The 12,690-nt window shown below is 33.2% G+C and overlaps 1 protein-coding gene across 2 annotated transcripts; it reads right to left on the bottom strand.

The window, feature by feature from the left end:
• Positions 698-7,104, bottom strand: LOC18601304 (3-hydroxyisobutyryl-CoA hydrolase 1). Of its 2 annotated transcripts, none has more exons than XM_007032209.2 (14): positions 6,888-7,104; positions 6,320-6,400; positions 5,685-5,753; positions 4,930-4,993; positions 4,602-4,681; positions 4,413-4,496; positions 4,063-4,147; positions 3,607-3,692; positions 2,479-2,600; positions 2,072-2,132; positions 1,820-1,918; positions 1,304-1,405; positions 1,161-1,202; positions 698-1,049 (listed from the first exon to the last, which is right to left on the bottom strand). In XM_007032209.2, exons 1-14 carry the CDS (start codon positions 6,921-6,923, stop codon positions 906-908), a joined length of 1,155 nt encoding a protein of 384 aa, XP_007032271.2. In that variant the 5' UTR covers positions 6,924-7,104; the 3' UTR covers positions 698-905. The 2 variants fall into 2 exon arrangements, with proteins under 2 accessions (XP_007032271.2, XP_007032272.2); XM_007032210.2 differs by having other exon boundaries at positions 6,320-6,408; positions 6,888-7,102.

Here is a 12,690-nt window from a genome sequence, read left to right as displayed (position 1 = left end):
TTCTAGGTTAGCAATTCAACTCATTGAAATAAGTTAAGGAAGAGAGGTAAAATTTAGATGAAGTGTGTGAGATATTGTAATCCTAGGTTTGTTTGATTTGATATTTTCTCAAGTTAATATTATTTTGATTTTTCTTATTGGTTTAAAGTTTAGTTAATTAGTTTTAGTTAATCAATTAATTTTGAGTGTTTGGATAAGATTAATTTGTTCTAATTTTAGTATTTAGTAAAATTTTAAATCAATTTCCTGTGAGATCAATACTTTGCTTATTTATATACTATCTATTCAATACGTATATTTACGTAATAAAATTTTAACTGACACTGGTTAATCAATTATAAATTTTAAGTCGGCGAGCATTCTTTGAGATCCAAACTAAGGTAAGCCCTCAATGTTTACAGGCTTCCAGACACATCCATCACTAATTATCTAATGGCTTTACCAGAAACCTTCATTTGCATGACCATACTCTCAAATTTGAGCCCCTCTTTTGTCCCCTAGATTCCTTCATTTATGAAGAGAGTATTGCGTTTAGTTGACATAACTCTTGACGTCTGATGCCGGAGGGGTAGAACTATTCTTTGTTTTTTGTTTCCAAATTCCAGGAAGGCGGAAGCAGCCCAGTCAAACAGGGCTTGCAAGTACTTTTTTGCCAGTTTGGAGAGAAGAATGAATGAATGCCTATTGGCTATTTCTATGCTTGAAATGGAGAATGCAAAGCCTCCCCTCCAAGAAAATGCATAACCAATATCATTAACTGTGACATTTGTTATTGGGTTCATATAAATTTAACCAGTTGGCCATGTAAAATGCCAATAACAGCTTATGCATATACCCAAACTGGCTTTGCTTATTATAGAGTTTACAACTTTCTGCCCTATACTCAACATCATTTCAAATGTCATCTAAAGCTTTGCAATGGCATATAGTGGCAATTTGTGCTTAGATCTAGTGGGAAGCTTTAGATCTTCCCATTCTTCAGTGTTCATCTTGGAGAAATACCGGTCAACCCTACTATCAGTAACAAGCTCCAATTTGGATGGCTCCCACTGGCAAAACACAAGGGGAGGGGAGGGGAGGGGGAGGGAATTCATCAGTTTACTAAAAAAACTTCATATAATGCAAATAAGTGATCTAAGATTCAGGAATGGAAATACCACCTTTGGGTTCTTATCCTTATCCAGTAGTATAGCCCTGCAACCCTGCATTAAGAAATTAAGATCTTAATTATTTCAAGAAGCAATAAGAAATAAAGCAAATTAAATAACACCCAACAGAAGCAGAAATTTGAGTCAGCTGAAACCTCAAAAAAGTCTTTGCTGACTTCTCCCCGCATGACATGACAAACCATTCTATACTCACGAACAAGGGATTGACCTACACCTTGGAGCCTCCCTTCTCTAATCTGATATCATAAGAGCAGAGTCAACATTAAGATGAAACTATTGATAAAGCTTACAACAACCTCCAAATTAGATAATCCATGATCCTTTATTCACTAACATAGAAGGAAATCAATTTGCTTTCAAGGAAAAAATAAGCCCTTATTTAATTTGAATCTTTCTTGTTTCAGCTGTGCCCCTAGCAGTATAAGATAAAAATATTCTTATACTGACATTGATAAGTGCCACATCTTTTGGATGGTTACATAATTCAAGGTGAATTTCGAAATGAGCTAAACTCAAAAATAATGATAAATAGTGCACACTGTATATCAGAGCTGTTGGGTGGTAAAATCTACTAAAAGGAAAAACCCTAAAGCAACCTCAATGCATGATCTTGTTGGCATGTCTCAGTCAATATAAATATGTTAACTTACTGATCTAAGAGAAATTTTAAGACTTGTTGGTGAAGCCTTTTTCAATGTTTGAATTGTTGTAGAGATCCAAACATCCATTTTGTGAACAAGCTCCCTCTCCTGTGTAAGCGGGTTCATCAGATTGTTGTCTTAGGTGGCATATACTGATGGTATAGTAAATAGCAGGGAACTTTAAAACACATGCAAGAAAGACCAAATGAGAGAATCCAATCAATGTTTCTGAAAATTAACAAAATCACAGCATCAACTTACGAGAGCAGATATAATTTCTTCAACCGTTTTTTGAGAGAAGCATCTATCAATGACATCTAATCTGTAGCCACATCACCAATGATAATGAGAATTTAGGAAAGACATGGCTACCTAATATTCCACGAACAGAGAATCATATACAAGGGCAGATATTAAATAAATTTTATATTCACTGTTAATATGTAAGATCCCTCCCTCTTTCTCTCTCTCTCTCTCGTCTCTCCCCACAAGAAGCCAAAAGCCAACTGTTTCTCCAGATATCGAGGAAAAACAAAAGGAAATTCTTTGTTTCTCTCNAGATCCCTCCCTCCTTTCTCTCTCTCTCTCTCTCTCTCTCTCTCTCTCTCTCAATGGGCTGCAGGGATCAAACCATGTGCAGGAAATTGAATTATTAATAGAAAACTAACCGTTTGTACACACTCTGCTCTTTCAATGAGGGTTGCTCACAGTATTGATCAACAATTGAGGAAATGATTACTGGATCACTGGAATCTACAATGCACAGTGCAGCTTCTAACATGGCTAACTTCTGTTGGGTAAGTGAACAGATATGAACAAATAACATAGATACTCAAATTATCAAAAGAAAGAAAGTAAAATGTCTAAGCCACTGTTCACACTGCCCATTTTGGATTATAAATTCAGCAGAGATTTTTAAGGATTCCAATAAGACACTGCGTATGATAAAATGCTTTCTTAGTGCAGGAAAAACAATTCCACACATGGCAACTTGAATGGATGTTGACATTCTTCTGGAATTAAAAGATATTGACATGGTTTCAAATCTCCAAAGTCATGTACAGTTCAAGTGCAAGAAATGTGCAATTAAGCCCTTACAAAATATGCATATATAGTCTAGCGTTTTATAAACATTAACAAGCATCATGCACTTCTTAGATTACTTAAACTTGATACCCAAGACAGAAGCAGAGATTATCCTAACTAGAAGCTATAACTTTACTCTTTTGAAGTATTACACAGTGATTTGGGTCATGTAATTCAACACAGTTAAGCCTGTTCTTAAACCTGTTAGGTTAAATATATGAATTTTTACTTGTGTACCTAAAATACTCACAGTGCAGCTTTTCCTCAGTTCACGCAGCATAGATAAATAGAACAATGTATTTTCAGTTTTAGTTGCTTCAATAAGTGCAAACACATCAGGTTTTAGTTTCCCCAACCAAAAGGAAAGATTTGGTTTTAGTTACAAAAGTAGCTCTCTATGAAAAAGTTCATTTCTAAAACCTCAAAAGCTAAATCTGGTTACTGTTATAAAATTAGCTTCACACAATATAGAAAGCATACATTTATTTAAACTCTACACTTTAACTTTCAAAGATTAATGTTAAGATAGAAGATGAAGAAGAAGTATTCATGCTAATTTTACTTGCAAAAGAAAAAATGAAGCTAAAACTTGTTATGTGTTCCCTCTGATCACGTTGTCTCAACGAACTGAATGTATCTACTTTTCCCCAAATATATTCAAACTCAACTATGTTTGTAATCCAGAGAGTATTTTAGGCTGAAAAGCATACAGCTGAAGGGACAAAGTGTGTTGCGAGGCCACAGGCAAGCATTTCTGCACCATCCAACCTTGAACCAGTAAGACCAACGTACTCTCCTGCCAGAATTTGTCAAAGAAATGTGAAGCTAGATACAAAGCAAATTCACGTGTACAAGTTTCTGGCTAGGTAGAACAATCAGCACAACCACGAAACAGCTCTATGAACCAAAATAGAGCCAACAAACGGAAAAGATAACTATTGTACTATCATAAAGCAATATAATGTCAAGAACCCAATTTATGGTGTCTTACTGCCTTTGCGTTTTTCCTTGCAGCTGTAAAAGGCATCAGGCAAAATCCTGGGTGCTAATGAAGAGGTGACACAAAGGTTCATCTTATTTTAAATGATTTAGCATACGACATCTTAATAATACTAGTAATTATTAAGGGCATATATAAAGATATTCAAGGATATAAGTGGGGTTACCGAAAAATCCAGGGAGTCTTGACAAGAAATATGATGCACCGACATCTGGGAAGAGTCCCAAAGCTGTTTCAGGCATTGCAAAAACCTGCAAAACATCCAATATATAGTCATATAACTACAGAAAAGCAAAACTGCCATTGACAGGATCAGATTGTCTGATCAATTTATAGAAAAAGTAAAAACTCGACAAGATCTGTGGTAGACATGAACTTGTTTTAATTGGGGACTTATTGTTATTGATTAACAATAGAGAAAATATTGGCTAAGAATGCTAATATAGACATTTTTTTTCTTCTAATACATGCAAGAAAATTGAAAAATACTTCAAAAAGCAACATAAAGACAATTACCGAGTTCTCAGTTGCAACACGGAATCTACCATGCACTGAAGCACCAGCCCCACCTCCCATAACAATTCCATTAAGAATTGAAACCTTGAATGAGATTTGAATTTTCACAGTTAGAAGAAACATACATATACATGATATAGGCTAAAGCCAGCTCTTATGTGAGATTTTACTTAATGCCAATTGGGTTACCTGCGGTTTGCTATAGGTTGCCATCAAATAATTTAAGGTGAACTCCTTCAAAAAAAATTTGGCTCCTGCTCTCCAATCATCTAGAGCATATAAATGGATAACAAATAATCATTGACTTTAAATTTATCCAACAAAAAAGTGAAGAAACTTTTGACTCAGCACTTCAAATGCGGTCAACTGTGCTACCAAAAGATCAATCATAAATGGTAGCAAATCTGAGGTAGACAAAGAGAAAATGAAGATGATTGCAAACTAATAATGTAACTTATTCACCTTTCAAACCTAAAGGATTGAAAGAGGTATCCATAAACAATGAAAGAATCCATACCTCCTCTAATATCACGTACCACAGCTGCAACATCTCCACCAGCACAAAATGCTCTTCCTTTACCCTACAGACAAATTGCCAGCCATCAGGTGCATTCTCTTTAATGCTAAAAAATTTGGTTGCATAACCGATGAAAGAAATTAGTCTTATAGAAGGCATTTGTCAAATTTACTAACTTCTTAGCCAGCAAATCTTCCACAGTTAAACAAAAAAAACTTCAAAATGCATGCAAATTAACTAATGCTTTCGACAATTTGATTACAGTAAGGACTATCAGTAATCAAAACTCAGCTGACAATGCCCCTTTCAAGTGTATTACGCCAATCAAGTGGCAACAATGAGAACTATATCCTATCTGGCCTTTACCTAAGAACCAGATATGATTACTATGCTAATATGGAAGGGCCCATTGTACTTTCGAAAGGAATCAATTTGATGGAGATTGAGACAAAACATAGTTCTGACCATGCTGATGTTCTAAGATAAATGCAAAAAATAGATAGCCTTTTCCATTGCACACTTTAGGTGTAAGCAAGCTGAAGGGCTAACCCCAAAATGTGCCGTCAAACAAATCTGATTGGCTTGACATGAGAGCAGAGACAACACATGCTCGTATACAACCAATGAAACCCAAAAATGTCATCAGACTCAAATTTCTACAATTTAATGTTCCTCTCAGCTTTTTTGTTGTCACATTTTTCGTTTAATGAACTACAAGAAAATGGGTACTAAGCTGTCTTTTCAAAGGACAGTACCTTCAATATTACCAGCTTGACATTAGGATCCTCCTCATAGGCAAGAAAAAGCTCCAATAAGCGAGAAATCTGCAGTAAAGAGGAAAAATATTAAATTTGCTATTTTGATGTTTCAAAGAATTCTTGTGACCAAAAGGTTGTTGATGAAATATGTGCAACAGTCATGCAGATAATGTAGAAATGGAGAAGAAAAGCATGATAATAAAAGTGCATGCTACAGAGCTGAACACACGATCCTATTGGAAGGACAAAACTTTGTAGGCATTTATATGCAGTTGACATAGAAAGGCATGCAACAGAAATTACACGAACTAGCAGTTACTAGAACAACTAGAGCAAAGAAAGTTGTTTGACCCACCCATATATTCAATATTATACTCTGACAAGTGATCAATGAATTCTCAAACCATAAAAGAATAAATGAGGTACAAGCATAATTGATAGCAGATAGAATTACATATTACGGCAACCAAGGCCAGAGAGATAAGGTTAACTGACGTTAAAGCATATTCATATGGTAATTAAACAAAGGAAAATTACAACATAAAGCATTTGATTAAAAAACTAATTGTATGAAATAAAGGTAACTCCCAAATACTGAACAGTTGAAGCATCCTATTAGCAACTGATCATACCATCTGAAATGAAAGAGCATTAAGCTGCTTAGGCCTGTTCAAGCTTAGAATTCTTGCGGAGGAGTTTGCTTCTACTAGAACCTGCAGAGCTAATGAAGAAGCATGAGTGAATTTTCCAAACATGTCAAACTTATATAAGCTGCGAAGCCAGGAGAAATGCTGGGAACTCGTAATCAGCCAGACACATTGACATGTATGTAAATTGGAATGAGAATCAACATGACATAAACTTCAATTACGAAGCGTTTGAATTGCTAGAACGAGTTAAGTCAATTAAAACTCTATCTAGAATCAAACAGACACCGAGAGGAGAGGAATGTTTTCTGGGTTCTGTCTGCTATACAACACGATTAAGATTTCAAGTCAAGTCTTTTGAACAAAGAAAAAAGTTAGAGAATAAGAGAGAAACAAACCCAAGATTCTTTTCCAGGAATAGAGAGAGAAACAAAGAAGGAGAGAAAAGAGACCAGAAAAATCATACTAATTCGGAGAGACTTTTTTTCCGAAGATATAAAAATGAGCATAACATGAAGCAAGGGAAAGTGAAAGCAAGAAAAAGAAGAAGCACCTGATGATCCTGTTGGGAAGAAACGGATGAAGCCATGGCTAATGTCTTCTAGTCGCAAGCTCTAATGTCTCTTCTCAGTATGAAAAGCAACCACCGAGAAATGAGTGCGAAGGCAGAGGTACGGTTTCAAGCGTGCTTATCAGGTACTCTGGGCCTGATGCGAGGTGACTACTTACCGCTGGAACACGCAACAATGCTATACAACATTAGGCAATTGTGCCTAGACAAAAGTAATATTGTATATTTGTTGCACTATAATAGTGAATGCTCTCTTAAGCTGTTAGAGCATAAAAATGATGTCATATCGTTAAAATATAAATTTTAAATTTTAAAAGATTTAAAAATAAATATTATTATATGAAAAAATAAAAATATATTTTTTCTCTGTTCAACTCCATCTCACCCATTCTTTTTTTCTTCTCGTACTCTTCTTTTTTTGTTTTAAAGGGTCTGCCAAGCGAGCCAACCCTATTAGGGTTCCACAAATTACGTCGGTCATATGTCTTGATAGCCATACAGCACCTACCGAACGAGGGTGAGCGTGGTATATTTAGCCAACCGACCCTTTTTCAGTCTTCTTTTCTTATTATAATTTTAAAACTTTAAATTTTTAATTTTGATTCTTAAAATTATATTTATTTCGATCTTCTTTTTAGTTTACCATTTTCTATATATTATAATTGTTTATTTATCACTTTTATTTTAATTAACAAAAGAGGCTTTTCAAACACTTTTGAAACTCACACATTATTTTAAAATTTTAACGTGATAATCTTTGTGGCACTCACGCAAAGAATAAATTAAATTTTTGTTTAGGACTGTTTTCTGGATTCATCTGTTCATAGATCTAAAAAGAGGTTATGCTGGGTATATTTTTGTTTGGTCTCCAGTAAACTTGGAATATGTGGACTTGTTGGGAATTAAAAGAAAGCCTAAATTCTGTGGATTTTTTATGTGTTGCAGGTCGGGTAATTTTTGTAAACCACTCACTGCGCTTATATTCCTAGAAGGCAATTATATTTCTTTAGTGTTGATGTTTTGCTTTTCACCTTTTCCAATTGCTTTATACATTTCACTCAAACCAACTTTAAGGAAAGTCAGCCATTGTTGATCAAATCAAAGATTTTACCTTATTATCTATTAATATTTGTTTAAAAGTAATTTCAAAATAGAAGAGTGATATAAATATTAAGAATTAAATTAATAAGGAGAGTATAATAAATATCACTTTGAAGAATCAAAATTAAGAATTAAGAATTTAGGATTTTATTGTTCAAAAACAAGATCTATTGTTGTAGAGAAGAGAAAGGAAGAGATTGAGTAAGAGAGAGTTCTTAAGATTTAGTTTATGAATTAGATATTTTTATATATTTGTCTTAATTTAGTAAATCATGTTGGGTGATTTAATTTAAGATATTTTACATTAGTTTGATGATAATTTGCTTTTAGTTTAGTTATTATTGAGTTCATTTGTTGCTTTTGTAGATGTGCAATTGAAAGAGGCTTTAAATTGTTAAAGAAAAGTGCTTAAAAGGTTCATATTTCCCCTACACATATTCTGGTATTTTGAGTATAACTTTCATTCTAGAATCCAATTGGCATGATTCTTAAGCCATTAGAAAGTTGGGAGCGAGAATTACAACTTTCATGTCTATCACTTTGTCCAGTTCAGCCTAGAAGAAAGAGGAAATTGTATCACAAGTTGAAGTACTGCAGCAAGGCAAAGCAGAGAAGACAGATCGTTGGGCACCACGACACTATGAAGAAGAGTATACGGGCCAAGACAAAAAGCTCAACGTCTTAGTGCTAACATGATACCTCGGGTTTCAAAAAATTTGGACTTTCAATTCAAGTAGAATTCTGAGCTTTATTTAAAAACCCTTTTAGAGCACTCGAGAACAACCATTAAGGTAGGTTTTCTCTAAACAAAAAGAGCTATCAAGCAAGCAAGAAAGTGAGGAAAAACTCTTAAAGATTAAAGATTGAAGACCAAATGAATCTTTGTTTTCTTTTTACTTTTATTTGTTTTGTGTTTATGGTTATATTTTTTTGGATAATGTTTTTAGTAGTTATGATAATCTAAATTCTTTATCTAGGATTGCAATTAAAGCCAATATGTAGTTTGAATTTTTTATGCTCTCATTTGCTTGTGATTGATAATGTTTGAGTTGTTTATTTCAATCTTGTGTTTAATATGTTTGATTGCCTAATCACCAATTAGATAGATAGGGTAATCTAAATGGAGTTGAAAGAGAGAGTTTAATGTAAGCCTTGGATGAAATAGCATATGTTCAATATCAATTGCATGAGATGATTGATTTGATTCATGTGTAAGGTAGAAATACACTTGCATGTCATATGTTGCCATAATTAAAGTCTTAGCTTAATGAGTCTTTCTTAATTGCAATTTGCATAAGAATATTGTAGATTGGTTAAGAGAAATATTTTTATAAAAGCATCGAAAGAGGCTTATAAATACATTAAAACTCTAGGTTAACAACTTAGTTGTCAAGTAAGTAAAGAAAGAGTAGAAGATATTCAAAGGAAGTGTTGAGGGGATATTGTGATTCTAGACTTTTATTTGATTGAGTTTATCAATTTAAATTGTGATTTTTGTTATTAAGTTTAGTTGCTTTAGTTTTCAGTAGTTTTAAAAATTGGTTGTTTGGATAAAATTGAGTTATGTTAAGTTTACTACTTAACAAAATTTTGGTACAATTCCTTGTTGGAATGATACTCCACTCTTCATTATATTACTTGTTAATGATACGTGCACTTGTGTGGTAAATCCGACAACATTAAGATAGATGAATGAAGATTAAAGGTAGAGAAGGCTTAATGAAGATCAAAGGCAGAGAGTTGTTTGAAGTCTGGATTAAAAGGCATAGCATAATACTAAAGAAAAAAAGGTTACGTGTTGTCCATATGGTTTGCTTATAAAAGAAAAAAGTATAGCAACGCATGTATATTTATTTTTAATAAGTTACTTTTCTGATTTACATTGTACTAATTGTAAATATTAGTTAGTTAGGAATTAACTAACTTGAAACCACTTTTTCCTTTTATTCAGTTAGTTGGAAATAAACTATAATAGTCTTGCTTGTATTCATTTTTCTCCTAATGAAAGATACTAGAAAATTTCCAGCAATAGCTTGTTTCCTCTTTGATTTTCCTCAAATTCTCACATGGTATTAAAGCATGAACTAAGGTTACTGGTATGATTTTTCCTTTACTTTTCCTTCGTTTTATGTTGAAGATTCACTGCTATACAATATGTTTTAGTTACATATATTAGAATTCTTGTTTGGCATTGTTTCTTGTTAATATCTTGTTGAATCTTGCATCATTTTTGTGAGTTTCTTGGGTTTTTTTATGGTTGATAACGAAAAACACATCAGTTCAAAAAGTTTCTACAACTTCAATTATGGATTCACAATCACTTTATTTTCTACATCACACTGATCATTATGAATCAGTTGTGATCAATCATAAACTCACTTTTAGCAATTATGTAGCTTGGAGTAGGGCTTTTATGCTAGCTTTATTAAGCTGGAATAAGGTTGGATTCATAGATAGAACCGTACTTAAACCAGCTAGCATAGATCTTTTATTTGGACCGTGGATTCAATGTAATAACTTGATTTTGGCTTGGCTTATGGAATCCATTACACCTCCTACTACATCTACTATTTTCTACATGGATTCTATAGCTGATATTTGGAGCAATCTGAAGCAAAATTTTGGTCAACTAGATTATATTTAAGTATGTAATCTTCAATATAATCTTGGTAATATTTCTCAAAGAAATAGGTCTGTGGATTCATATTTCATTGAGTTTAAAGGTGGAAGGTGGTCAAAAATCTTATCAAAGTTGACGCACTGCAGTAGTCCTAGAGCAATTACGATTTCTGTTAATTAATTGGGTCAGGTTACGGCCCACATAGTCAGATGAGGAAAATCCTAGCTGAAATTGACTTCTTTCTCCACCTAACTTGTCATAACTTCAAAGCCTTGTAAAAACAACTTTTCAGAGGACTTAAAAAAAAAAAAGAACGAAACACCAGATTAACAGTTAAGAGTCAAACCACAAAGTTATTGAAGAAAAAAATAATTTGAAGGATTCAAAAAGATTTGGAGATCAAGAATACAATTCTTGAGTTTTTCTATCTTTTTGTTATGTTCTTATTTTTCTTAGTTTGATTTGAATGTTTAAATTTTATTTGATGATGATGTGTGACTTGATGAAGAACTAATTCATTAATTTAAGATTATGATTGAACTCAATATGTAGTATGAATTATTTATCTCTCTTTTACTTATGTTTGATGAATTTAAGTTGTTTATTTTATTTTGTTCTTAATGCTTCTAGTTGACTGGCCACCAATTAAATTGAATTGGAAATCTAGGTTAAACATTGACGAAAAAAATTTAGGTAGACCTTGAATAGAATAACGTATGATCGAATACACATAGATGGTTTGATTTGCATATAAGATAGACATACACCTATAAGCTATACGTAACCAAAATTAGAGCACAAACTTAATGAATATTTCTTCAATTTATTTTGCATAGACATATAGTAAATTAATTGGGAGAGGTATTTTTATGAAAAACTCGACATAGACTTGTAAATAATTTAGGACTCTAGGTTAGCAACTTAATCCATTAAATTGAGTTAAGAGAGAGAGAGAGAGAGAGACAATAATCAGATGAAGTATTGAAGGACATTATAATCTTAGGTCTAGTAGTCACTCGAATTTAATAAAGTAAATTTGCTAATAGATTTTAGATTAATTTTATTTTTAGTTTATTAGTTTTAATTATAATTTTAATTGTTTGGATAAGATTATGGTATGTCAATTTTAGTACTTAATAATAAAAATTAAAACAATTCTCTGTGAGAATGATACTCTACTCATCATTATATTATCTTTTCGATACGTATAATTGCGTGGATAGAAAATTGAACAACAATATGCTTAGGATCAACCCCTGAGGAAGGGAAGGTTGATCCCCACAGCACAAGGAACTTGGAATAGCTTTTAGTATGGTTTAAGATCAACCCTCATGGAAGAAAAGGTCGACCCTTACAAGAAAAAACACTTAAAAAACCTTTTTAGACGCTCTAGGATCAACCGTTAAAGAATAAAAGGCTGATCCCTACAAGTTAGAACATGAAATCAGCTTTTGGAAATGTCTAAGGCCAACCTCAATGGCTAAAAGGTCAATCCCTACAAGTTGGAATTCAAAATAAGCTACTAGAATTCACTAAGATCAACCCCCTAAGGTTAAAGGGTCGATCCTAGCCACCTTAGGTAGAAAAAATAAGCCTAAAGATTAACCGCTAAGGTTTAAAGGGTCAACCCAAGGGCTTCAAGTTAAAAATAAAAAATAAAAGATCTAGCATAATTTTTCTCTCATTTCTCACTTCTCACAGCCTTCAAACACTTTCTTTCACTCATCAAACCTTCCTTTAGCCTTTGTGGACTCCATATAGCAAAGATTAAGCTTCCAACTTGATTTTTAGGTAAGATTTAGTCATTTTTGAAGCTAATTACCATGGTTATAACCTAACTTCCATTATCCACGAATTTCAACAAATACACCTCCATTAAGCTAAGATGGGATGTATTCTCACATATTTTGCAATCGTGGCTACATTTGAATATTGGTCTTGAAGCTTGCTTGGGTTGAGAGGGTTTGCCTACTAGGCCCGTGCATCGGTTATGGCTAAGGATTGGGTCATGAAAAAATTTCTATTATGTTTTGTAACTTAATTGCACGTCTTTTTCCAATATTG

Source organism: Theobroma cacao, chromosome 4, assembly GCF_000208745.1.
Source record: "Theobroma cacao cultivar B97-61/B2 chromosome 4, Criollo_cocoa_genome_V2, whole genome shotgun sequence".
In the NCBI taxonomy this organism is placed as follows: domain Eukaryota; kingdom Viridiplantae; phylum Streptophyta; class Magnoliopsida; order Malvales; family Malvaceae; genus Theobroma; species Theobroma cacao.
This window is presented reverse-complemented; position numbering and strand designations above follow the sequence as displayed.